A 26,032-nucleotide genomic window follows, 5' to 3' on the forward strand; every position below is an offset into this window, starting at 1 on the left:
GGAGCTAGCTAGGCATATTAAAATAACACTGGTTTTCTAACATTTATACTGGCATTTTTGACAGGTCCTTTTTTTGCAGTGTACTTGATATCCCTCAAGGAGCACAGTGACAATATTTAGCCATCTGTGAATTAATTTCTTGATACTCATTCTACCAATGAATTTCTAGGAACCTTGCTGTATAGTTCAAAAGATACCAGAATTGACATCTTTAGTTACAGACTAACCTTCATCGTCATGAAGATCAGCTAAATTGCAATGGTCAGGTTATCTTGTAAGCAAGTGATTTTCAGACTTTGGTCCCTAGTTACTTTAGCACCAAACCTGGATCCCAACATAATACAAACACACACTTTTCCCCAAGAAGGACATTTGTGTGTTTAAAGGCATTCTGTTACTATCAATCAGTCTAATTTTATTATGGTCATAGACTGCATAACTGTTACTATATGATGTATGGTATTATGTATGGTAGTCTAGGGATTAAGAGTATCAGTGGTTTACACCACTTCCTACAATCTTTTCAGGTAACCTGTGGTATATACATACCACTGATTAAGAACCCTCTTTGAAAGTCATTATCTACTCTGAAATAAGCAATTGGTTGGGGACTTCTCATTTGGAATAAGGATTTAGCCTTTTGTGCATTTGCTGAATATCAATAGGAGGTTAGCCATACCTTTGATGAGCAGAGCTAAATCCGTAAGCAAACATTCTTTATCTATGTGTATTATTTTATGTAGGAGATGAGAAGCCATGGCTCTCCCCACTAGCTCAGATGTTAGGTACATCTTTCTAAATGACCTGAATACACTAACTTCTTTTGCCAGCTACAGAGTAACTCAGGAGATTGCCAGCATAAGCACAATACTCAGCTAATATAACTGAAACTGTTTCTACAATAAGAACATGTCAGAGAGGCTTGAATTAAAATCCTTCAAAGGATACATTATTACACTGCCAACTGACCATTATATATCTTTCCACTAATATATAATCTGACACGAAATACTTAAATTACTTTCTGTATTAAAACAGAGAACAAGCTGGATTTTATCATAGAAACAAAGCATATATGAAAGAGCTACTCATCTGAAATAGGTATACAGTGATTGCAATTTCAGTGTATATTCTCATGATGAAAATTGGGATTATTTTTTAGATTAGTCAAATTAGCTTGGTATTTACCCATCGTCAAACAACAAAACAAAACAGGAAAAGAAAAGGGGAAAAAAAGATTAAGCCTTCAGCAAAGGGCAACCATAAACTTGTGATGTTTAGGAAAATCAGGAAAATTAATCAGGAGATGTAACAGTATCTGTTTTAAAGAGATTAACACAAGAGTTTTTTGCTATGGATACATTCAATCAATGCACTTCCAAACTGAAGAACAATTGTAAATGGTATATGAACTGACAAGCAAGTATTTCAGTATAGAACTAGGGCAATAGAATTTAATAGTTCCATTTATTAATCTGTACATTTGGTGACTTGGGATTTACATTTAGTACCGGCTCTATTCTATTATCTGTTTAAATTATCCACTTGTGCACAGTAGGTTTGAGTGTAGCTAGATGAAAAGAAGGTGTCATGGTAGTTTTAGCCTCTGACATGCAGTATTTTGATTTAAAGAAACAATCTGAAAAAAAAACAACCCGCCAATTATTTTCTTCTAGCTTTGCTTAATCATTGTTTATGTTATTCAGTATAAAACAGTGAAAAGTGTATAGTGGAAAGAGATCTTTATACCCCTGATGTATTTGTGCCTCCATTTTAAGTTTACACAATATGGTTATCCTGTCAGAAGAAGAGCCCTGCTAATCAGTTTAAGGATTATCGCCCTTTGAGCTGTAAATGTGCATTTTCCCCAATATTTTAAAGTAAGAATTTCAAATACACTTAAATAGTCATGTACCAGTGGATGAAAATGTGTTACCTCCTAACCTTTTTGCATTCGCCCTTGTGATACATAACTGATTTTTTTTCTTGTAACACTAGGGCAACTATTAATAAATATAGCCCTGATTTATAATGGTTTAGTTAACTCACTTTCCATTAAGTTTAGCTAAGAATGGTAACATATAAATATGTACAGTTGTAACTCTCAGTATTAGATTATCTTATGCTGTGTTGTTGAATGCTGCTCTTTATATACTATCTTGACACATAACTAATAACTAACTTTTATACATACACTCAGACATAGGCACTTTTAGAAAATATTTAGATTGCAGTGTATTATGAATGACTATAAAATTAATATGTACTTTAAAATATACAAATATTACCTTTAGAAGTAAAACAATTTATTCTGATAAGTGATACTAAAATGCATTTCTTGACTCCATTTCCCAAAAAAGAAAGAAGCAGCACAGCTTTAGCTATCATAAGAGATAAAATCCTTTCTTAGTAGTTCTGAAAAATTACAGCATTCTTCTAATTTTTAAAGAGAACACCGTTTCACTATAGAAGTGTTATCTTAGGATTCTTAAAAATTTTCTCAGGTGATGTTAAGAATTCTTATGGATTTTATAGAAGAAACTGCATAAAATATGATTATATATTCAAATTATTTGGAACTGGAGATTTAAAATACAGTTTGTCTGGCTGTGTTAAGTTTGTGACTGATTAGCTCATGTTTTTTTTAAAAAAAATAAGAACTGGGAATTTTGGGAATCCCAGAGAGGACTACAGAGGAATTGGAAATTACATTTGAGAGCAGAAACATGGCAGGTTTTGAGGGAACCCTTTAGTTTTGTTTATTATACTGAAGAATTGTGATAATGCTACTTTTTTGCAGGGCAGAAGGCACAACAATCTAATCAGGCTAAGATTAGATGAATGTATTCTGAACTGAGAAATGGGAGCTGGAGAAAATCAATATAGACTTACCTACATGAGGCATTCTTGATCAGACTATTAATGAGCAATAGCTGCATACAATATTACTCTCTTAAAATCACTCTGTTTCAAAATCTTAAGCACAACAGTCAAAGTTGTCTTGTTCTTGGCTTCTCTGGAGATTTCCTCAGTGGAAGCCATGCAGGATTTGGTTGGCTGATTCAGCACGTAAATATTGTGTCTCAAACTACTCTCAAGAGCACATCACTGTTTCATGTAAACTTCTCACAAAATAATAAATGTGAAGATTGTTTTTGCACAACCATAGAGTAAAGTGGATTTCTTTTCCACAGTTTTGTGGCACTACAAATGTTCATGTCTTAATGTGAAATGGTGTGTTTGACGTTATCTTTCATCATATGTGAATGTACATGGACATGTAAAGTAAGTTGAATTGGACATAGCATAGCAACCATCACTTGAGAAACAAGAGTTGCGTAACAGGTCCAGTTACCACTCTGTTTCATTAATACCACATTCTATAAAATCATTCTAAACTTTTTGAAAGGAAAAAAACTTCATTAGTAATTATCTGAGTTCTCATGCAGGAAACTCTAGAACTACTTTGCCTTTCCTCTAATATCTACCCAGACATTTTGTACTTCTGCCAATTATTATTTACTTCCAATATAGATGAACAAAGTGCAAAAAGATTTCTGCTCTCTCTGCACTTAGTGTCTAGATAATAAATTTAAAAATCATATACAAAAACCATATATATTTGAGCAGAATCATCTGGAAGGTTTTAACGACAATTTTAGAAACATTTATATGTTCTAGCAATATTTGCCAGAACTTTCATCAACTTTATATATACTATAGCAATTCAGAAGGATAATGTTACACAGAATAAAACAGATTATCTATCTGACCTCTTGCAATTGGATGCATAAAGTTGATTTTACTTGAAGCTTCTTATAATCATAAATAGATAACACTACAAACTTCACTTTTCCTATATAATCAAAATTCACTTACATGGCCAAAACAAGGCCTAAATGCTTTAAGAAAGGTTAAATATTTCTTTGCTACGATCCCAAAGGATAATAGTTGTAGATTAATATCCTTCTATTGCTACCAATATTTATTTTTATAAAATCTTTCAATGTTCAACTTTTATAGAAGTTTCAATATATCAGATGTTTTAATTTACTTGCCAAATATGGAAAGTCGCTATTCGAAAACCGTAATTAATAAAGACCCTGAGAAGCTTGAGAGTGGAATCTTTTGTTTCCACTATTCACATTATTTAAAGTGAAACAAGACAGATGAGTTCCTTCACTGAATCTTCACTTTAAATAAATAAGATTAATATTAATATTTGCCTTGAAATATATTCCTGTTTTTTATTCACCAAAGAGAATTTGTATACTGCCCAATTCTAATCAAATCTGGGCGTTGTGGAGATGTAAAACTGAATGAATCTCTTTTTCATTAATGCTTTGCAAGAATTTGATTTTTTAGGGATATTAAACAAAGCCCTTAACCTATTTAAAAAACTATTTTAAAGCAAGACAAAATGTAAGAAACTGCTTGGGCTACAAACATTAAATGGCAACACAATTTCTGAATCAGATCTTTGATGTAGAACTCAGATGATTCTTCGTATAAAATTAAAATTATTACGATGTTTCAGTATGATGTAGAATAGTATACACTAGTACATAGCATAGAACTGAAACTGCAAATGGCCTCAAAGCTTATTGCATGGAAGATCAGCGTGAATTGTAGATAGAGATCCTCATCCCATTGTGAGAGGTACATATAAAATAAAAGGAACTAGTAATATATTAATATATTCACAACTATTTTCTACTGTTGGATCTCAAACTTTTGTTTAATATAAATGTTGTGTAGAAACTTCTTGGGAAGCCTAAAGGCAGAACATGAGCATATTAATTCTCACTGTTGTTTCTCACCAACTTAAATATTAGAAATATACTGTTTCTGATCTCAGAGACAACATATGCCCATCAAGAAACACTGCTAACTCTATTCTGTTAATTATTATAACTAATCATCTACTTTAATAGCCATCACCATATCTCGTGGCAGCAAATTCCATAATTAAACTATATGATTAAGGGTTTCCTTTTGTGTCTTCTGAATATTTTATCATTCTACTCATTAAGAATGTTTAGTGGAAAAGGGGGAAAAAATCTTTTCCAAACTATACATTATTTATCAAAACTCCAGCATTCATTTCTTTCATCTGAAGAACTGTTCATACTCCTGATTGATCTTTTTTAGAACTTTTCTAGCTCCGATTATGCTTTGTAAAATACAGCAAGCAGAATTTTTTAAACAATATTTTGTGTTTGGCTTATCATACTTTTTCTTTTATTGGTTGATAACTCCAGTATTATGTTCTGTTCTTTTTGGTTTCTGATTGTAAATAAAATAAAAACAATGTTCAAAACATGGATATGACAGGGTTTTTTTTTCATTAAAATAGCAACTAATGAAAATTTTGACCATTTATTCACCTGAAAATGAAAAAGTAACAGGTTTTAAGTGTCTTCAGATACCTTTCTTTCTTTTATATAAATAAATATGTAAAGTAAAGCAGCCACCACTCTTTGCCATGGTTATTAAGCAAATCACTGCAGTTAAATGAATCGTGATCATTAAGTGAACTTGGTTTTTTCTATTGACCTTCTTGTCGGAAGCTTTGCTGGGAAAGTTGCAAATGGCAATCAATGACCCCAGGGCTCTGCAACCATTGTAAATACATGTCCGTTGCCAAGCACCCAAATTTTGATCACTTGACTGTGGTGATGCTGCAACAGTTGTAAGTGCAAAGATCAGTTGCAGGTCATTTTTTTCAGTGCCACTGTAATTTCAAATGGTCGCTAAATGAATGGTTGTAAGTCAAGGACTTTCTGTATTCTGAATTATCTCTCTTAAACTGATTACAAAGCATTGCAAAGCCTAGGTAACTTCTGAATTATATAGCTTGATCAATGCATTCCTCCGTGGGTTATTTCATCCACCCAGCGATCAAGGAATTCTTGATTTGTAGGTAATTTTTGCCTATTTCAGTAACAACGTGAATACGCGCAGTTACTGAAGAAGGCAACTATATTTATGATAAACAGTTCATACAACGTTGTCTACATAAACCAAATAAAAAAAGACTAAGAAATAGGAATACACTCATTCTAATAATTCTAAAATCATTAGTATTTTTATGTCTGGATGTTAAAAATGTATTTCCTTAGAATACTGGAAGTACAAATAACTTTGCAATGTTTCTTAACCCATTGTTCTTTCTTTTATGTAAAAAGCTGTAGACCAGATAATTCTTTTAGCAGGAATACAGGTAATCCTTGATTTACAACAGTTCCTTTAGTGACCATTCAAAGTTACAATGGTACTGAAAAAAGTGAGTTATGACAGTTTTTCACACTTACAACCATTGCAGCATCCCCACAGTCAAATGAGCAAAATTCAGGTGCTTGGCAAGTGATTCATGCTTATGACGATTGCAGTGTCCCAGAGTCATATGATCCCATTTTTGTGACCTTCTGACAAGCAAAGTCAATGGGGAATCCAGATTCACTTAACAACCATGTTACTAACTTAACAACTGCAATGATTCACTTAACAACTGTGGCAAGAAAAGCCGTAAAATGGGGCAAGCTTGTTTAACAAATGTTTCACTTAGCAACATAAATTTTGGGCACAGTTGTGCTCCTAACTCAAGGACTACCTGTATTGGCAGTAATTAGTACATAAATTCATAATTTTTGATAGCCTCTAACTGTAGAAGACCGGTAATATGGAAGTGGATAGTAACAGGTATAAGACTTTTGGTCACTTATAGAAAAATATGTACAAATCTGAGGTAACAACTTTCTGACAAAATGATAAATGAAGAAAAAATAGTAAATTCAGCCATGAAATAGTCTAGTATAAATTTGCAAATAATTCTGGTTTTTATATATCTTTTAATTTATACTTGCTCCTGTCTACACATATGGAAACTGGAAATCTCTTGAACAAATAAAGTAAAATTGTCAAATGGTAAGTAATGGAAAGACAAAAGGTTATTAAATATCATTTACAGGAATCAGAAACATTCATTTTCAAAAATATATTCCTGTACCAGATTGTTCATTTTTTGTGTGTGGCAAAGATAAGGAGGAAAAAAGCAACATTGTAATCCTTTAGTGAATTCATAAAGATAAATGGCTAAGGTTCAGGAAGCTGGCAATATATAATGGAAGAAGGTATCTTTTCCATGCAACTTGGCAGCAAGAGAGCAGCCATCATAAATGAGTAATGTGCTGGTTTCTTTTGGTACACTGGAAACTGTAAGCTCTCCGTGGAAAAGCTGGCACTCATGAAAGCACTCAGAAGATACACAAACTGACATCAAATATCTAGTTGGCTGAGTGGTATATTCTAATGTGCTTCATTAACAGATTTTCTCATTTATGATGTTAGTATGTTAAATTTCCAAGGAATAGCATCTGTCACAGCAACATTTCTTGAGCTGCAGCTGGAGGAGCTAATAGATTTTCAGAAGCAACCGAGAGCAGAGGAAATACATTAGAGAAAGCTATCTCATAAACGTTCTGCCAGTTCTGTCTTGCATTGTAGCTTTTATAACCAATAACAAATGTAAAGTTCCATTCTTCACTCTGAATTTAAATGAAAAAAGTATAGGCTTCAGAGAGCAGTTTATAGCTTTCAGCAAAATCCACTGGACATGAGGACTAGAATGCTTGACACTGATGTTCTGTTTTGTTAAGGATCAAAACAGGCAGTTCTCACAAAGATTGCATTGTTATTTATAAGATACATACTGCTAGCTTTTACTTTGAATCCACAGCAAACACTGGAAGTATTTTTTCACAATGCTTGATACTCAAGGATTAGTCTTCTAGAAGAGGAGGAGGATTGAGGTGAAGCTGAAAAGTCTCATTTTGGAAGACACTATTCAGGGCAGAATCCCTCTGGCAGACTTGGACAAAACCATGTTTTTCACCACCATGATCTCGAGACAACTCAGTCAAAAGTGCCAACTACAAAATAAAAGAAATGTATACATATATATTTATGCAACATTGCTATTGTAAATGATAGGTTTATACAGGCAGTGCAAAAACCAATTATTTCAAAGAGGAAAGATCAACGCATTCAGGCATTATATATTGCCTGAATTTTCATTAAAATCACAAACAATAACTTCTGTATTTTTCTAACCAATTGCGTTAAAACATTCTTGGCTATATCATAATAAACATGCATGTAAATTACACATATGTAGAAAAATCCTTAGAATATATTTATATTAGTTAATAATTTAGTATAATGGCACTTCAGAATGATTGTTCTGAAAACAAAGAGTGTTTAAGAACTAAAAATGTAAATACTGTATATACTTCAGGAAAGTATGAACCATTCCTGAATGAAACTTCAGACATTCTACCAATGAGTGTCTGTCTGATGCAGAACAATTGAATGTTTTATTTAAAATATTATTGTGCATCAAAAGGCATGGAAGAACGCAGTCAAAATGGGTCAAGGTGCTGGAAAAACCTTCCCCTGAGAAAAGGTAGTTTATCTAGGGCTGTTTAGCTCAGGAAAAAATAGTTAAATGAATTATGGTAAAGTTGAAAAAAAAAATCAAGCAATGTTTAAAGAAAATAAAGACAGAGAAATATGTCATCTTCTCTGGCAGAGCTGTATGCTTTTCAGTGGAAGTTGCTATTAAAAATAAGTAACGCCAGGGGTGTCAAACTCAATTTCATTGAGGGCCGCATTAGGGTTGTGTTTCACCGCAGGGGGCCGGGTGGGTGTGGCCAGAGTGGGTATGGCCTGCTCAATGTCACTCATGTCACTCATGTCATGTGGTGACCCAAACGCTCTGCCAGCGAAAATGGGCTCCCAAGCTGTTTCTGGCTGCGACGGCCTCCTGCAAACCCTCAAAGCCAGCGAAGATGGAGCTTGGGAGGGCCACATGTGGGAGCCCGTTTTCGCTGGCAGAGGCACCGTGGGCCGATCCCACACTGTTTCCAGGGTGGCCCCATGGGCCAGATCTAAGCACCCCACAGACTGGATCCATCCTGCAGGCCTTGAGTTTGACACCCCTGAGCAAGGCAAAGCAATTACATTTACTGCATTTCCTGCTTATGGGCATCAAATAAACATTTCGTCGGTCACAATAAGATTTAGAACCTGATAGGACATTGATTTCTTTCAGTGTGTTTTTTTATGTCCATGCCTTGTTTATTTTCCATCCAAGACAAACACAATGACATCAATGATCTTTATAATAGCAATAGCAATAGACTTATATATCACTTCACAATGCTTTATAGCCCTCTCTAAGTGGTTTACAGAGTCAACCTATTGCTCCCCAAAATCTGGGTCCTCATTTTACCGACTTTGGAAGGATGGAAGGGTAAATCAACCTTGAGCCGCTTAGAATCGAAGTTCTGGTGTGAGCAGTGAGTTAGTCTGTAGTACTGCATTCGAACCACTGCGCCACCACGGCTCTGATATTTCAGATATACAATGTCTGAAAGCATGACAGAGTTTGATCCAGTTTGTATTAAAAAGAAAATACAAAATTACATTACCCTTGATGTTCCACGATATAGACGACAGAGCTGGTCAAAAGCTTGAGCTTGCTGAGGATCCAACAGACATTCTGAACTAGTCTGAAAAATGAACATCATCAACTTAAATGACAGAGTAGAAAGTGACATTTGCACTTCTGAGTCCAACATCTGCTCAATGCAAGAACCCAAATTAAAGTATCCCACAGTATCCAAACCTTGCTTGAACCCATCCACTGTCAAATTGCTCTTAATGTTAGGAAGTTTTATTTTCTAATATTCAATTGGAAACGTTTTGTACAACTTTTATATAATTTTTTTTGTTATACCTTTTGGAATAATGAGAAACATCAAGTTCACATGGATAGACTGGTAATCCATAAAATTTATCCAAAAAACTGGCATGCTTTTATAACCAAATTCAAACAACATGATATAATTCCTTAAAGTACTGAAAGTGAATAATGCTGTAAAGACTACAGCCAAAGATTATGCCATACTCTTTACAACACATTTCTAAACTTGTATTCTTTACAACAAACAAATGTTAATTGTTAATGTAATTTCTTCTATGGAATTTTAGTTACATTAGGACTGTCAGGTTTCTATAAATCAATGAATTATAAAATTTAATTACCTCCAGGAAGGAAGGAAGGAAGGAAAGGAAAAATAATCCAATCTATCAAAATCAACACCATGGGAGAAGAATGAAAGTTAGACAGTACCACCACCAGATGGATTTGCAGTTGGCTGACCAATCACACTTAGCATGTACTCCTCAATGGAACTACACGTCCATGGAGGGAAGCACAGAGTGGAGTACCTCAAGGTTCTGTCTTGGTCCAGGACTCTTCATGAGGGAACTGAAGGGGAGCTCATCAAATTTGCGGATAACACAAAGCTAGAGAGAGTTGCTAACACTTTAGAAGATGAGATTCAAGAGAAGAATCTTGAGCACTGGCCTCTATTCAACAAGATGTAGTTCAGTGGTAAGAAATGTAAGGTCCTGCACTTAGGCAGAAAAACCAGATGCACAGGTATAGGTACAACAGTAGTGCCTATGAGAGGATCTAGGTGTTCTGGTAAACCACCACTTAAGTATGAGTCAGCAGTGTGCTGCAGCTGCCAAAAAAACAATATAATCCCAGGCTGCATCAATAGAAAGATAGCATCAAGATCAAGATAAGTGAAGTAGCACTCTGGAATGCAATCGTGAGATACAATTGGAATACTGCATCCAGTTCTGGTTATCCCAATACAAAAAAAGACACAGAGGCCCTAGAAAGAGTGCAGAGAAGAGCAACAGAAATTATAAGGGATCTGGAGGCTAAATTGTATGATGAATGTTTAAGAGAACAAGGCAGGCTTAGTCTAATGAAGAGAAGCTGTAGGGGACACCTGATATGAATCTTCCAGTACTTAAAGGACTGTCATAGAGAAATGGGAATTGGTTTATTTTCCATAGCACTTGAGGTCAGGACAAGAAGCAATAGATGGAAGCTCATTAGAGGGAAATTCAACCTGGGAACAAGGAGGAATTTCCTGACAGTGACAACAATCAACCAGTAGAACAGCTTGTTTTGCATAGTTACAGATGCCCCATCGTTGGAGGTTTTTAAGAAAAGATTGGACAACCATTAATCCAGGATGGTATTGCTATAAGGACTCCTGCCTTTGGGCAGGGAAGTGGATCAGAAGATCTCCAAGTTTCCTTCCAATCCTATGATTCCGTGAATGTTACTTTTATCTACTATTACCTATTCCACCCAATTTTGCATCATCCACTACATGATAAGCACTCTCTGAATCTCAGATGTCACTAATGACAATTCTGTAAAAATATAATGAAAGGTAGATATTATGACAAAAAAATGATAAATGTTCTTTGACATGATTTTTGAGAAAGCTGTGTATCCACTTGTCCTGCCACAGTTAGCTAACCTGCTAACTATCATGTCAGATATTACTGTGCCAAATGTTTTGCTAAAGCCAAGAAATATGTTCTCACCAACAAAATATGAGATAAGAGTACTCTGGCAAGATTTGTTCTTGATAAATCCATACTGACCTCTAGCAAATACTGCATTTTTTCCAGGTACTTTTAAATCAATCTCTTTAAAGTGGTACTTTTTAGATGAATCAAGCCCTAGAATCTTCCCAGGTATCAATGTCAGACTATATATTTTGCAATTTGTTGGACTCCACTTCTCATTTGAAGAGAGGGACATTTGCCCTCTTCCAGTCATTTGGGGGCTCACCAACCTGTGATAAAATATTTGTCAAGGTTACTTGATAAGGGTTCATCCAGATCACCAGCTATTTCTTCCAGTACCATAGGATGCAAATCAAAGTAAAAGGATATTCCTTGACTATTTTTAAACTATCCTGCTTTTCACATTTCCTGATGGAACACATAATTGTTGTTCCTTTGAACATGATGATCAAATAAAATACTGAGTGGCTTTGCCCCCCCTCTCCCTTTTCTAGTTACACATATTTTGCTATCTTCATTGAGCAGCTGGTATATTGATTCTTGTCTTTTCCTTTTCTTTTGAACAAATCTAAAGAAGCCATTTTCATTACCATCCTTTGCTAATTTCAGCTCATTCTGAGATTTCTTTTTTCCTAACACCAGCTCTGCAATTCAAGGCTGTCTGTCTGTAATTTTCCTTTGTGATTTGGTCCTCTTTCCATTTCCTGTCTGTATTTGTTTGTTTTTAGATCTTTATGAATACTCTGAACAATTCTTAATGTTCTGGTTGCTATATTTTGAGCAATTGTCTTTTAAAAAATATTTAAATAACGAATGTAATACTCCCCATATTGTAAAGGACTTCTGAACTGGCATTTCATTTAATATTTATCCTAATTTATTCTCCAAAAACTAAAAGCAATTGAATATGTGAGTTTAACTCTCAGTGTGCAAGTAAATACCCTGTTTCCCCCAAAATAAGACATCCCCTGATAATAAGCCCAATCAGGCTTTTGAGTGCATGGCAATAAGGCCAAGCGCTTATTTCAGGGTTCAAAAAAATATAAGGCAGGGTCTTATTTTCAGAGAAACACAGTACAGTTACATGACTTTATATGTTGATTACAAATTACCATAATTAAGCAATACCAGGCTTTTTCTTTAGAGTTCTATACACAATAATGTGGAATAATTGCTTGCTGTCTTAAGACAAGATATGTCTTCTCCTTTGCAGTATTTCATTTATACATATTAATCAATCAGATTTTTAAGGATATTTATTGCAAATAATCTTGTTATTGCCATGGAAACAAATGCTGCAGGCATTTTCTTTTTTTTAAACTAAAGGAAAGCTCTGTAGGGAATCCCTTAGAATATCTAGCATCTATGTTATTCTGCCAATATTAATGCTCAGACTAAATTAAGACATACCTTTTGCTTAAGAACCAGCAGCTGGCCAAGCAACTAATAGTTCCACCCAAGAATATTCTTGCTCAGAATGTTTATATTATATACCAGATTGAATTAGACTGAATCCTATTTATTAAAAAATGGTTATTTTTATACTTTATACAGCCTTTCTAAAATTTACAAATATAACTACGGTAGCATATAAAAGCTGACACCACATTCTGAATGTAAACTATACATTATTTCTAGGAACAATCTTTTGATCAAGTAATCTGACAGAGACGTACATTCTTAATTCTATGAATGGCAATTGCAAAAATTTTGCATTATGAAGTTTCCACATCTATTTTCTCAAACTTACAGACACGATTGTATGTTGTACCCAATCACCCTAATAAATATCTTTTTTTCCCCCCATAAGAAATAAGAAATAGGTTTTGATGTCATACCATTCTAGTTCTGACGATATGGTTTTATGCAAAGCTCATTGTCCTGAAGCTCAGCTGAGCCAATCAGATGGTCTTTGGACTCAAACTCAGCTCAATTTTGCATCAATTTTGCATCTAAAGAAAGACTTCAGGGTTGAAAGTCTGGATCTCCCTCTGAGGCTTGGTTCCACTATAATTTTTGTACACGTCTTAAGGTACAAAATGATAGCCATCCTTCTTGCGCTCAGGGAGAAAGAGCTGACTTCTGCATATCCATCTAAGAGACATGCTGTTGCTGCTACTTTTGCTCTTGATTTGGGCCAAAATTGATTTTTCTGCCATCTGTTATTTTGGAAACTGTTCTTTGACTCTTTCTAGATGCATGCAGCTTTTATTGGAAGCAACCTCTACATTTTTTGGTTCCATCCAACTTCCTTCTTTGTCTTTCTTGGTCTGAACTGGAGAGGAAATATTGTATGAGGCATAAAAATACAGTTTCTGTTGTTTAGAAATATTCAAAAGATAGACTGAGCTGTAGACAGGCAAATCTGTAGGAAATCGTTGTTGAAATGCTGCAGGATGAGAGACAATTTGAAACTTAGAAATAATCTTTAAGAAAAGTTCTTCTATTCAAAATAGGCCTTACATTTGATATTTATAGCAATCATTTTTCCTGTGTATACACTTTATTTTCCAGCCTGTTTTCCTGAGCAGGTTGCTCACAGAGAATAAGGGAGGGGGAAGGGGAGAGATAGTCAATAATGTGTTGCACTCCTGTCACTTCACATATAGACCTCAACACTACTTCAACATTCAAGCTGACAGTACTTTTCAGAAGAGGAAGAACGGCACTAAGGAACTATTCTCCAGATGCTTGGTGGCATTTTTTTAGCATCAATCCATTTTTTGATCAAAGGAAAATAAAATAATGGAAGCCTTGAATGTACAGTATATATTAGAAATGAAATGGCCATTTAGGCTTCAGTAGATGTAGAAAAAGCGTTGGATAAGGTGTAAATTAAGGTTTGAGAGTAAGTTATGAAGTAATATTAGTTTCCAATTCAATTTATATCCTGGATATAATATTACTAATTGAGTCCCTTTATAACAATAGAATTATTTCCCCTATAATAAAGACGAGATACATAATGTGTCAAGCATGCCCCTATCTACTTTAATATTTAATTGTGTTGGAAACTGGCATTCCTAATATAACCATCTGGCAATATCTGAGGTATACATGAAGCAGAAATTGAGAATAGTTTGCTCTTATATGCAGATGAAACTTTAGGCTTCCTAAATCAATATTACAAAGATTTATGACAATAATACATAAATATGGTAACTGTTCTGGCTACACAAATAGGTAAATCTAATATGTCAATTGACAAAAAAGAAATCTATGGAATTAATTTGGTTTATTGTTCTGATTCTATTAAATATTTGGAGATAATTATTCTTAGAAAGATACTTGGTTTAATAGATAAAAATATTTTGAGTTATAGATCAACATATCTATGACTGTAACAAGAAGAATAAATGCAATGAAAATAAATGTTTCAAGAGTATATTCTGAGAGATTCATATCATATTTCACCTCGACATTTTAGATCGGGGTCAGCAACCCGCAGCTCTGGAGCCACATGTGGCTCTTTCATCCCTCTGCTGCAGCTCCCTGTTGCTCAAAATATGTGTTACAACCGCCAATGTGTGGTACCTGCCCGCACACGATTTATTGAGCTTTTCGACCCCTGGTAGGCCAACCATGGCTAAATCCAGAAAAGAAAAGTTTCAGAAGAAAACAGAACATTTAATTCAATTACAAATGCTGGTTCTGCGGCCTCTCAGGAAATAGTCAGGCACGGGAAGGGTTTTGTGGCTCCCGGTATTTTCTTTTCTGTGGGAAACGGATCCAAATGGCTCTTTGAGAGTTTAAGGTTGCCAACCCCTGTTTTAAATCAATTGATAAAATAATTGGTTTTTTTTTTTTTTTACAAAATTATAAAATGTAAATGTTACAGGTTTCTTATGACAGTGTTGGTTTTAATTATCCTGATTTTAAAGCACACCATAATAGATATTAACTACTGTAATGGTATGTAATTCTACATTCAGAACCTAAGACAGATTCACATGCTGACACGTAAGATATTCCTAAATTATTACTTAAGAGAATAGCCTCCTCATCAGATTATACTGAAGCTTTGAGTATATAAGTAAAAAAAACTGCCTTAGCAACTTGGGAGATAAACTAGCTGCTCAAATTTCTAAACTTTTTTTCCTATCATCTATCATCTCAGTGTGGTAGAAATGGTGAGAGAATCTTGTTTTCTGTTGGGATGAACTATTAAGAGCTTAATATAGATTGACATTTTTCCCCCTAAAGGTTTCGCTTCCTAAAAACCTTTTGGTGATTATGATACACCCTTTCAAACTGAACACAAATATAATTTCAGAATGAATGTATCACATAGTATCCTTGAAAAATATAAAGTAACTTTTAATGATTATATTTAATCACAGGTTTCACACATGATTTGAGTTCAACAGATCTGAAAGTATTTTGCTGCTGATTTTCATTTGTACTCAGTGTCTGATGTATCTCGCTGCAGTGTCTAAGAACAGTCAGCCAGCACTTATGGATTCCAGTTGCCCTGATATCATTCTTCTATCCAGACAATGTTTTGGTGAAGCTTTTCATCATGTTTGTCACTGACTGCACCTAGATTTTGGGGAAGGAAGTCCAACGTCTATATTTAAAAGCAACAATACTCTTTCAAACTTGCTTCTTTAAAGTCCAACTTCCATAGAGATTCACAGGGAATACCACTGCTTGCAGTATACTGATTTTTGTAAGTATAGACATACACTGCATCTGACTATATTTTCCAAGGCTTTCATGCTGCTGTACCAGTTTGCTTTCTTCTGTTATTTGGAGGTGTCTTTTCACATTCATTCTTAGTTTCCTTAAATTCATTCCATAGTTTCTATGGTTGTTTATAAATAAGGCTTAGGATTTCAAAGTGATTCCTGATATTCTCTTTAAAAGTAGTGGGTATGTGTTGAAAATGATGTTGAGAGAACTAGTTGATTTTCATCTTCTCCTTTAGCTTAGCCTGGAACTTGCATAAGAGCAGTTCATGTACTGTTCCACAGAAAGCAGTTAATCATGTCTTTGATGTTATCACTGAGTTCCTCCACTTCATTTAATCAATAATATAGTCAATTTAATTTCAATTAACTCCATTTAGTGATTTTGATGTATACAGACATTGTTTTAATATGAAGACAGTGTTAGCTCTGAAAAAAATTATTGGAGTAGCAGAAATTGCTTTGTTGTTTTCATACTTCATTATTTCAATTTCCTAAACCATACAATCCAAATATATCTTCCTCCTTAATATTTCCAACTTTGGCATTCCAGTCTCCAATCATAAGCAGGACATCTTGCTTGCTTTTTAGATTGATTTCAAATTAACTTGATTGTAAAATTCATTAACCTATTCTTTTTCTGCATCAATAATTGCAGCATAAAATGGAATGATCTTCAGATTGTTCACAAAGTCTCACTGATTTTATCTGGTCACTTAGTGCACTATGACCTACACCCTTCGTAACTATAATAAAGGAAGGCAATTCCTTTTTGGTGTGTGTTTCATGTCTTAAGTGATAAACAGTGTGACCTTCTGACTGAAAAGTGTCCAGTCCCACCTCATCTCAATTTACTATGCCTAAGGTAGAAATTTCTATTAATTTCATTTCATCTTTCACTGTTGAGCTTTCCCATATTCATGTTTCTTATAGTTAGCACACACTCTCAATGTTCTTTGCTTATCCCTCCCAGAAACATCCCCTTGCCATAATGAGGCCAGGACTTGGAGGGATCATGATCATGGCAACTTCAATAAAGTACTGGAATGAAAATGAATATGTACCATTATGTAACACTCAACTGTATATATACCCTTGGATTTCAACAAGTACCTACTTCTCATTATTATAGGAATTATCTTTCAAGAACCTAAGATAATTAAACATATTAAAGCATGATTGGGTAAAAAAATTAAAATTTAATTTCAGCTAGAAACTGTTCTAGGTCTTGCCTTGGGCACAAAACCAGTTTAGTGACCTTGAGCTAGTCTCTCTCTTTCAGCCCTAAGAAGCTGGCAATAGCAAATCATTTTCAAAATCTTGCTAATAAAACTGCAGGGACTTTTCCAGGCAGACACCAGGAATCAAAACTGGCATGTACACACAAACATATGAAAAACTAATGACACAGAAGAATAATTGATCTATAAGCTGAGGGAAAATCTTCTGCAATGGAAGAAATATAAGCAGAAAATGGAATATTCACTCTTAAACAGTTAATTAATAGTATCTTTTGACACAATACAAAATAAATATAATTGATCAAAAATCAATAAATAATAAAAACATATAGTTAAACTATCCCCAGTAAGTTAATCCACCTACATTCTCTATTGGTTCTCATTTATCATGTAAGGAAAACTGATATATTGTAAATGAGCATTTTCTACTTTGCTTTAGCAGCTAGATTACTTAAAAGCTCCTGAATTATATTAAAAAGCTTGCAATCGACACAGGAGTCAGCACTGTCATAAAACTACAAAGTATGCAAATGCAATTTTGGAAGGCATTTAGAAGAAACACTTATGATCTCTCTTTATGTTCCAACTTTCAATCAAAAGCATATTCTTTCTCTCCTTCATACTTGCATATACAAATACAACCACTCATGGAAAGGATTTATCTTTGTTTATAAAATGCAGATGTGAGTAGGCATAAAACTGGGCAAGGCTCAGCACATTTCTGCTCACACAACATGCCTACTATTTATTTATTTATTTATTTATTTATTTATTTATTTATTTATTTATTTATTTATTTATTTATTTATTTATTTATTTAGCGTATGAAGTGTGAAGTGAAATGAAGTGTTTTAATATTGTGTGTGACCAGCCATACACTAAATAAATTTTGGTATGTGACTATACAATCTTGGTGGCATCACTAGTAATGAAGTACAATTCTTCTCCTGTATAAAGGTTACTTCACTGGATGGGTTTTTACCCATATTTATTTGCATGTAACTGTTATGTACAATTTTCTTTCTAGGTGTTATATAGGTAGTCAGATTAGTTACATACATTAAATAAGTCTAAATTTAGAATTTTAAAAGTATAATAATTAAATAGACTAACAACATGAAATAAATAGTTAGGAGTTGGAGAAAATCAATGCTTACAGAAGGCATAAAGAAAAAAGACTTTTATCATGATTAAAGAATACCACAACAGACCTTTGCTTTTCACTGAATCAGGAAAGTATGCACTACTCACTCAAACATGTTAGCATTCAAACATGGTAACGACTATATCCGTGATAGCGAACCTATGCAACGCATGCCAGAGGTGGTACACAGCACCCTCTCTGTGGGCACGTGAGCCGTCACCGCAGTTCAGCTCTGCCGTGCATGTGTGTGCGCCTCCCGCCGGCCAGCTGGTCTTTGGGTCTCTGCATGTGGGGGGGGAAATGTGGGGGCATGTGTGTATGCACGGGGGTGGGGGGGTATGTGCAGGGGCTTGGGGGTTTGGGCGTGCATGCGCTTTGGGCACTCGGTCTGGAAAAGGTTAGCCATAACTAGACTATATCAACAACATTTTGGATGGCTGATATAACATATGTCTTAGACTACAAGAACAGCTTCATTTTTGTAGCACTTGACTTGAAGCACCAAGAAACATCTGGTGGTGCTCTTTGGGAGGCTTTTGAACCTGTGGATCCCAAGGAAATCCTCTGCAATCTTAGTTCAGCTACTTGCAGTTTGGATGCCCATTTCACCTGCCTAATTAAAGCATCTATGAAAAAGTCAGGAATTGAATCTGGGTTGCAGTCAACCCTTGGAGAGAAGGAGAAAAGCCAGAAGTGCCCAAAAAAGCACTAGATTTACCCACTCTTGTCCATTTAAGAAGGCAAGACCTGAATCCAACAAAATTGGACAACTTTCATCCTAACTCTCTTTTAGGGAATGTTATTGGGAAAGTGGTTTTATAAGGATATGGAGGATATGGATTTTCTGAACTCTTTCCTGTATGGATACAAGCCTGGGCATGGATCAGAAACCTAGACCTATGATCTATAACAGGGACTGGGTGAAAAGTGGTATGAAATTCTTTCCTCCAAATCTATTAATAGAATTATTGCTGCTGACCACAAAATCCTTCTGTGGATGCACACTGTTATATTGGCTCAGGTCCTATCTCAGTATGCAGGTCCAGAATATGATTCTGGAGGGAAGGGGGGAGGGGGGGTTCTATAGGTACTTCGTTATGAAATGTCTCAGGGTTCACTCCTTTCCTTTGTTCTGTTCAGCATCCGTGTGAAACTGTTGGGAGAAACCTTTCAGTGGTTCAGGGTGAAGTATCTTAATATGCAAATGACACTCAGTTATATTTTTCTGCCCTGGGCCTGGACCCATTATGCGATGCTTTGGAAGATATGATTCAGTATCTGGAAGCTGTCAGGGTTTAGGTGAGGAAAAAAAAAAACAGATTCAAACTCAACCTGAAGAAGACAGAGTGGCTCTTGCTTTAGAAGTTTATTCCAGGGCTGTAATATTGATGGAGTTATATTCTCCCAGAAAGAGCAGGCAGGCAATCTAGGAGCTTCTGGACTCATGGATCCTGCTCAAAGAGCAGGTAAAGACTATGGCTGGAAACTTTGGCTGGTGCATCAGCTGTGGCTTTACCTGGAACAAGATGCACTGAAGATGGCCATTTGTGCTCCATCATCTCTTGATTATTTTATTGTAATTTGTTTTATACCAGGCTATGGTTGAAAGCCATTTAGAAATTTCAGCTGGTCCAGAATGCAGAAGCATGCATGCTCAATGGTCAATCACATTACTACAATTTTGCATTTCTGCTGCAGAGCTGCACAGGTTACTAGTAGGTTTTTGAGTATAATTCAAGATAGTTGTTATGTCAGAGATTAGGCAGCATGACTAGTATTATGAGGTAAACCCAGGAGCAAAACACAGCACACAGAGCCTTTAGATAAATAACAGTGGTTTATATACAGCTAAATATTTACATACATATACATGGTTAAATACCTTATCATACAGCTACTGACACATGGAGAGCAATGAGATACACGACAAAAAAAGAGAACATGAGGAGAAGGAAACGCCCTCTAATGGCTCCCCTTGTATAGACAGCTTCTTACCCAGCTTCTTGAAGTGGCAGTAACCCTGCTGCCTCATTCCTACTGCATCAGCTTTCAGTTGCCTCTGCTTACAACCTTACATCAGCTTACAGCTATTAAATCTACATACTCTGACAGGTTATTACCTATAAAGCTCATTATCGTTCAGGGGCTGTAAATCTTAGAGACCGCCTTTCCCCATAGTTTCAACCTTTCCTGCACATACAATTAGGGAACTTTTGCTAAGAGTCAGGTATAGCGTGAGGGGGATCTAATGGTGTATAAGCTCCCCTCCTCTGGAATAGCTTGTCCCATGAAATATGGATTGTCCCCATACTCATGGTGTATACATGGATGCGTAGGCAATTAACTATACTCCATGATGCTATTTTCCATAAATCCATAATTTAGCCATTTATGTTTGTGGCTACTTTAATTAATAATTATTCTTATTGTAACTTTTGAAAATTATCTGAAGTCCAGTTGGTTTGAAGTGGCAAACTAAATCAATCAATCAGTCAGCATATCAATATTTTAAGAATGGGTCACTTCTTCAAGTCTTACCTGAGCAAGTGATACTGGAGTTCTTTTCTTCATCTCCAAGGAAGTCAAACTTATTTTCTCTCCTTTATGACTTGCACTGCATTTAAAGCAAGTCCACCTCATCTGTCCTGTTGTTTCAGTGCCACACTCTTTACTTAGCAGACAAAGGGAATGGTACAAATGGCCACAACTGTTATATAAAAACAGATTACATATATTACACTGTATGCACACATAACATAAAACTGAATATCTAACATCCTAAAATGTATAATCAAATCCAAAAACTTTTTTACAACAAGTATTATAATTCTACATAGTATCTTAATGTTTAAGCCATTTTTAGACATTTACAGTGTAATGTTAGTTCCTTATTCAGAATTCCATGCAATTTCCTACCACATACATATGCAATGGAACGCACTCTTTAAAAACCTTCCTTCTACACTTATTGCATGCTACATCTCATTTTAAAACCTTTACTATGATAATTTAAGCCATGAGAACAATTCTAGCAGAGATTTGATTGTATTACTCATAGAACTATCATCAATATGTTGACAAGAATGGATAAAAGTCAGTCTTGAAGGCATCTGAGATGGGTCCCCTCTTTGGAAGCAGACTTTTCAAGAAATACAAATTTATCCTAATATATATATACAGCAATTTTTTCTTATCCTCAGTTAATAACTAAAGCTGTTTGGAAATAAAAGTTCCTACCTTATCATGCTAAATTTCCCTTTTCCCTGCCCTCTTTCCTGAAAATATGATATCATTTTCCTTTCCCAGTCAAGCATGTTACATCTTCTATTTTAATAAAATGGGGCACAACATTCTCCCCTACTGTCTTCTTGCACAAGAAATAGGAGTGGTAATATTACTGTAAGAAGCCTGCTCTCTAATCATATTTTAATTTCTCTCAGCTCTATGAGGCAGAAGAGGTTTTTGTCACCTGCAGTTAAAGCAATTTTTATATTTGTTGCATTTCTTAGTCAATAGTGGCCACACAAGATTGTACTTTATGATGACTAGGCACCATTGCCCTTTCATTGTTGAAATTCAACTTTATGTAAAATGAATTAGAAGCAGAACCAAAATGGAGATTTTATAGTATTTTATAGTATTATATTAATTAAGCATTTCCAAATAATCCTTCATTAATACTACCTATGAACTGTAATGCTAACTGAAAGCTTTGTGTTTGCAGGTTCAACCCATTTATAATTTTGCTTGTCTGGCGAATAAAGGATTAACTGCCCTGTATTTAATAACTTACTGGTTATTGGTTACTGGTTATTACATAATTCTGTTTTCAACTGAAAAAACTAATATTATTAGTAAGTATAGCTTGGACAATAATAGACAAGGTGGACATCTACATACATTATATTATTATTGTTGAAGCTATTCACTAGTCTGGACTTACCTGAAGACTACAATCTGGTCACCAGTCTGTTGCCTTCTCTTGTACTGTTGCAAACAAATACAGCAATAATCTTGTTTGGGATTGAGCCCTCTAGTCATAGATGCTTTCAAATTACGTAAAGACCAGTGGAGATCGCGGTTAAGTAAGCTTGTTGTTGTCTCCAAAAGAGTCTAGCCAGGCAAAATAATAATATAGAAATCATTTAAATTGTTGCCACATTATATATATTACTACAGCATTTGAATAATTTTTTTCCCAATAATTACATAGGAAACATTACATCTACCCATCCTACCAGATCCAGCAGAAAGGACATGCTGGGAGTCCCGTTGGTTAGGGATCTATATTTGACACTGAAAAAAAGGAGGCTGAAGAACAAGACCAAAGAATACCTATCAAGAAAAATCTCCTAAAAACAAAGAAGATTAAGGAAGTACTGGAAATAATAAAGAAACAGATAACCACTATAGCCAAAAAGATCAGCAGATATGCTTTTTCAAGAGGCAACTGGACTTTCCTGTTTTTCTTTGAACATGTTTTGCTTCTCATCCAAGAACTCCTTTAAGCCTTATAAGTGAGGATAAAAACTAAAAATCCAGTGGGTATTGGAGATGAAGAAAGAAGAGAAAGAGAGATGATCGGGAAAGAAAAAGAGGGGTAACTGGCAGATTTCTAAAGGGGATTTGTGCAAGGTTCACTCAACTCCATCCATTCCATTCAGGGAAGATAAAGATCTTCTGTCAAAAAAATTTCATAAACATGTGCCAGGCCAAATATTACTAGATGAAAAACAGTCCTTCATTGATTAAATATTTCAGCTGATAATAAAACACATGAATTGTTTTTAAGAAGGTAAGCATAAGCAAATATACATTTATTTAATGTGGTACAGTGTACAATTCTAAATCTTTTCATCTTAAATCAATTTCCATCACCAGGTTTGGAAATAATAAAAAGCTGTACTTAAATATAAAGATACTGAACCCGACTTTTCAGCAATACAAAAATTAGTAAAGAATTAGGAAACTGCATTTAGGAACTGAATATTTACAGACTATCTAAATCACCTACTGAAGTTTAATAAATTTCATCTTTTCAAGGACAGCTTTTCAAATCCCAATTCAATGGCAAGAACAAACTATTCAGCTGAATTTAACCTTGCTATAAGTGGCAAACAGACAACTCTCAAACTAGGGTTTGAGAGAAATAATGGTGCCTTGCTTTCCTACATTCTTGTTTTTGCTTTTAAAAATCTAACTACACAGCTCTTTACAAAAAGGGAGATACAGTAGAAGTAGAATTGAATTCTGAAAAACTAGAACTTATGAATGCAATTTGTTATGAATGTTTCTTGTTATTCTGTCTGTATTGATAAAAGAAGATGGTAGGCAAAGTCAGAGTTCACTTCATCAAAGATGATGCTGGCAAAATATATTACCATGGTTTACCTTGAGATTAATTAATGTGAACACCCAGGTAATTGCTCACATCAAGACCGAAGATCCGCCCTAGGTATAGGCACATACTTGATGGTACAGCCATTTACCATATGTGTGGTGATTTGCTTAATTGGTGTCCAGGAAGAATCAAGAATTCACATAATTATGAATTATGAATTGGCCTAATTTACACTTAATGAACCAAATATGTTCATCTGAACATAGTTATATTACTAAATTTTACACTGCAGATTTCCAAGTAAGGTATGTATTGGGAGGAATTGCAGCTCAAAATCTATGCAATCTTTGTGCATAAAATAGATGGGACAACTTTGTGCAGGAAAAAAACCCTGTATGCTATAGAAAGCAAACAGACAATACCATATTAAGTGACAAGTTAATTACTTGGTTTTAGGTCGCTAAAGTTTTCTTGATTAAAGCTCTTAGAAGCTGATAAGGAACAAAGAAGAACAAACTCTAAATCTTGGACAATGGCAATTTTAATCAACAAGAAAAAAATCCCCACCTTCTACTTACCTGCTCATAGTTAAAGCTGTCTAGCATACCCAGCACAAGACTCTGAATTTCTCCAAGTTTTCCTCTTCCATATACTGGATCCTGTGTGAAAGTTATTAGAAGATGATCAACATTAATTAAAACAGATAAAATGAAAGCTTGATTGTTAAATATTTTTCCTCTAACTACAATAAAACAAGTGTATCTCATGTTTCTTATCCAATAAAACTGATAGAATGCAAGAAATAAACAGAGCTATAATTTCTAAAGTGAATTCATCTTTTTTTTTCAACAAAAATATTTTTGTGTTTACAAATCTGCAGAAGATAAATTCAAAAGGGGAGGGTTTTGTGAAGAGAGATTAAATCTCCCTTCATGGATATACACATGGCTTTCTACTAGTAAAGGTTTTCTTAGAACACTGTAAAAAAAATAATACCCCACAGAATATCTATGCTCAGTCATCCAGGTCATGGTTGTCCCAAAGGTGCTTTTTCGAGAGGCAACTGGACTTTCTGGTTTTTCTTTGAAGACGTTTTGCTTCTCACCCAAGAAGCTTCTTGGATGAGAAGCGAAACATTGTCAAAGAAAAACCAGAAAGTCCAGTTGCCTCTTGAAAAAGCACCTTTGGGATCCTATTAGAATATTTAAGATCCTGCATGAGGTCACTTTGAATTAGTTCTGCTGTAGAAGAATTGTGTCAAAACTTACTTTGGGGGTTTTCTAGTCTCCAATGAACTTGCTTTACCAGAGAAGGGAAATGCCATAGTACATTTCCTTTCAGAGGTATTTCCTTACCAGATTTTTCAATGCCTTCAATAATGACAGAGCTTCTAATATACTGCCTTCACTAGAAAAGCTGGAATACATTCAGAGATGTATCAGTTCATGTTGAAAATAACTCATGATGAACTGTACAGCACAATCAAGCTTCATCACAGGAAATGGTTTATGACATTTTGTATTATGTCTGCAATGTACATGGAATCTACCTTACAAATAGTCTATGACCTAAAGTATCCTATATGCTTTCAAAATGCTTTGTCTTTTACTGCATCTTCTCCTCTCAATGTACAACTTAGTGCTGCAGTATTAAGACATAGATAATCGGTCTTATCGCTTGAACAGGTTCTAAAAAAGGAAGAGCTATTTTTTTTTCTTAGAAATGCATTATTTTTTAAATTCCTGAACATATTCCAATGGCAATGAAGCTTTTTAAGGATGGGGAGTGGGGGTCATATCCGGTTTTAAATAAATACTTTCCATTCTATTTTTTTCGGCATGCATAATTTAAAAGCAGCAACTTAGAAAGTACATCGTGCTGCAAAACTATATAAATTATGGAGAACAACTGGGAAATCTGAGCTCTTAATGCAGCATGTACCTGATCCATGACATACAGCAAACTATTTTTATCTGCTAGATATTCAACTACTTTTTGGAGATACTCTCTTGGAAAGGATATGTCAAAGAAAAACAGACTTGCTAGAGAATTAAAGACAGAAATGTAAAGAAACAGCAATTTATGACATACTTTTGCATTTATAGATCATTTCAAGCTTTTTTAAAAAATAAATACATAATGTTAAATTGTTTAG

The 26,032-nt window shown here is 34.8% G+C and overlaps 1 protein-coding gene across 1 annotated transcript in view; it reads right to left on the reverse strand.

Moving 5' to 3' along the window:
* Positions 1 to 6,847: 6,847 nt before the first annotated feature.
* VPS8 (VPS8 subunit of CORVET complex) overlaps positions 6,848 to 26,032 on the reverse strand; it is an 87,398-nt gene continuing 68,213 nt past the window's right edge. Inside the window, exons 41-45 of the mRNA XM_070946443.1 lie at positions 24,456 to 24,536; positions 22,480 to 22,649; positions 21,075 to 21,243; positions 9,492 to 9,572; positions 6,848 to 7,931 (exon numbers count right to left, since the gene is read on the reverse strand). Coding sequence (XP_070802544.1) covers positions 7,782 to 7,931; positions 9,492 to 9,572; positions 21,075 to 21,243; positions 22,480 to 22,649; positions 24,456 to 24,536 — 651 coding nt within the window. The 3' untranslated portion in view covers positions 6,848 to 7,781. The remainder of the gene's footprint in view (positions 7,932 to 9,491; positions 9,573 to 21,074; positions 21,244 to 22,479; positions 22,650 to 24,455; positions 24,537 to 26,032) is intronic.

Source organism: Pituophis catenifer, unplaced genomic scaffold (genome assembly GCF_029215685.1).
Source record: "Pituophis catenifer annectens isolate HBS135680 unplaced genomic scaffold, rPitCat1.0.hap2 SCAF_6, whole genome shotgun sequence".
NCBI lineage: Eukaryota > Metazoa > Chordata > Lepidosauria > Squamata > Colubridae > Pituophis > Pituophis catenifer.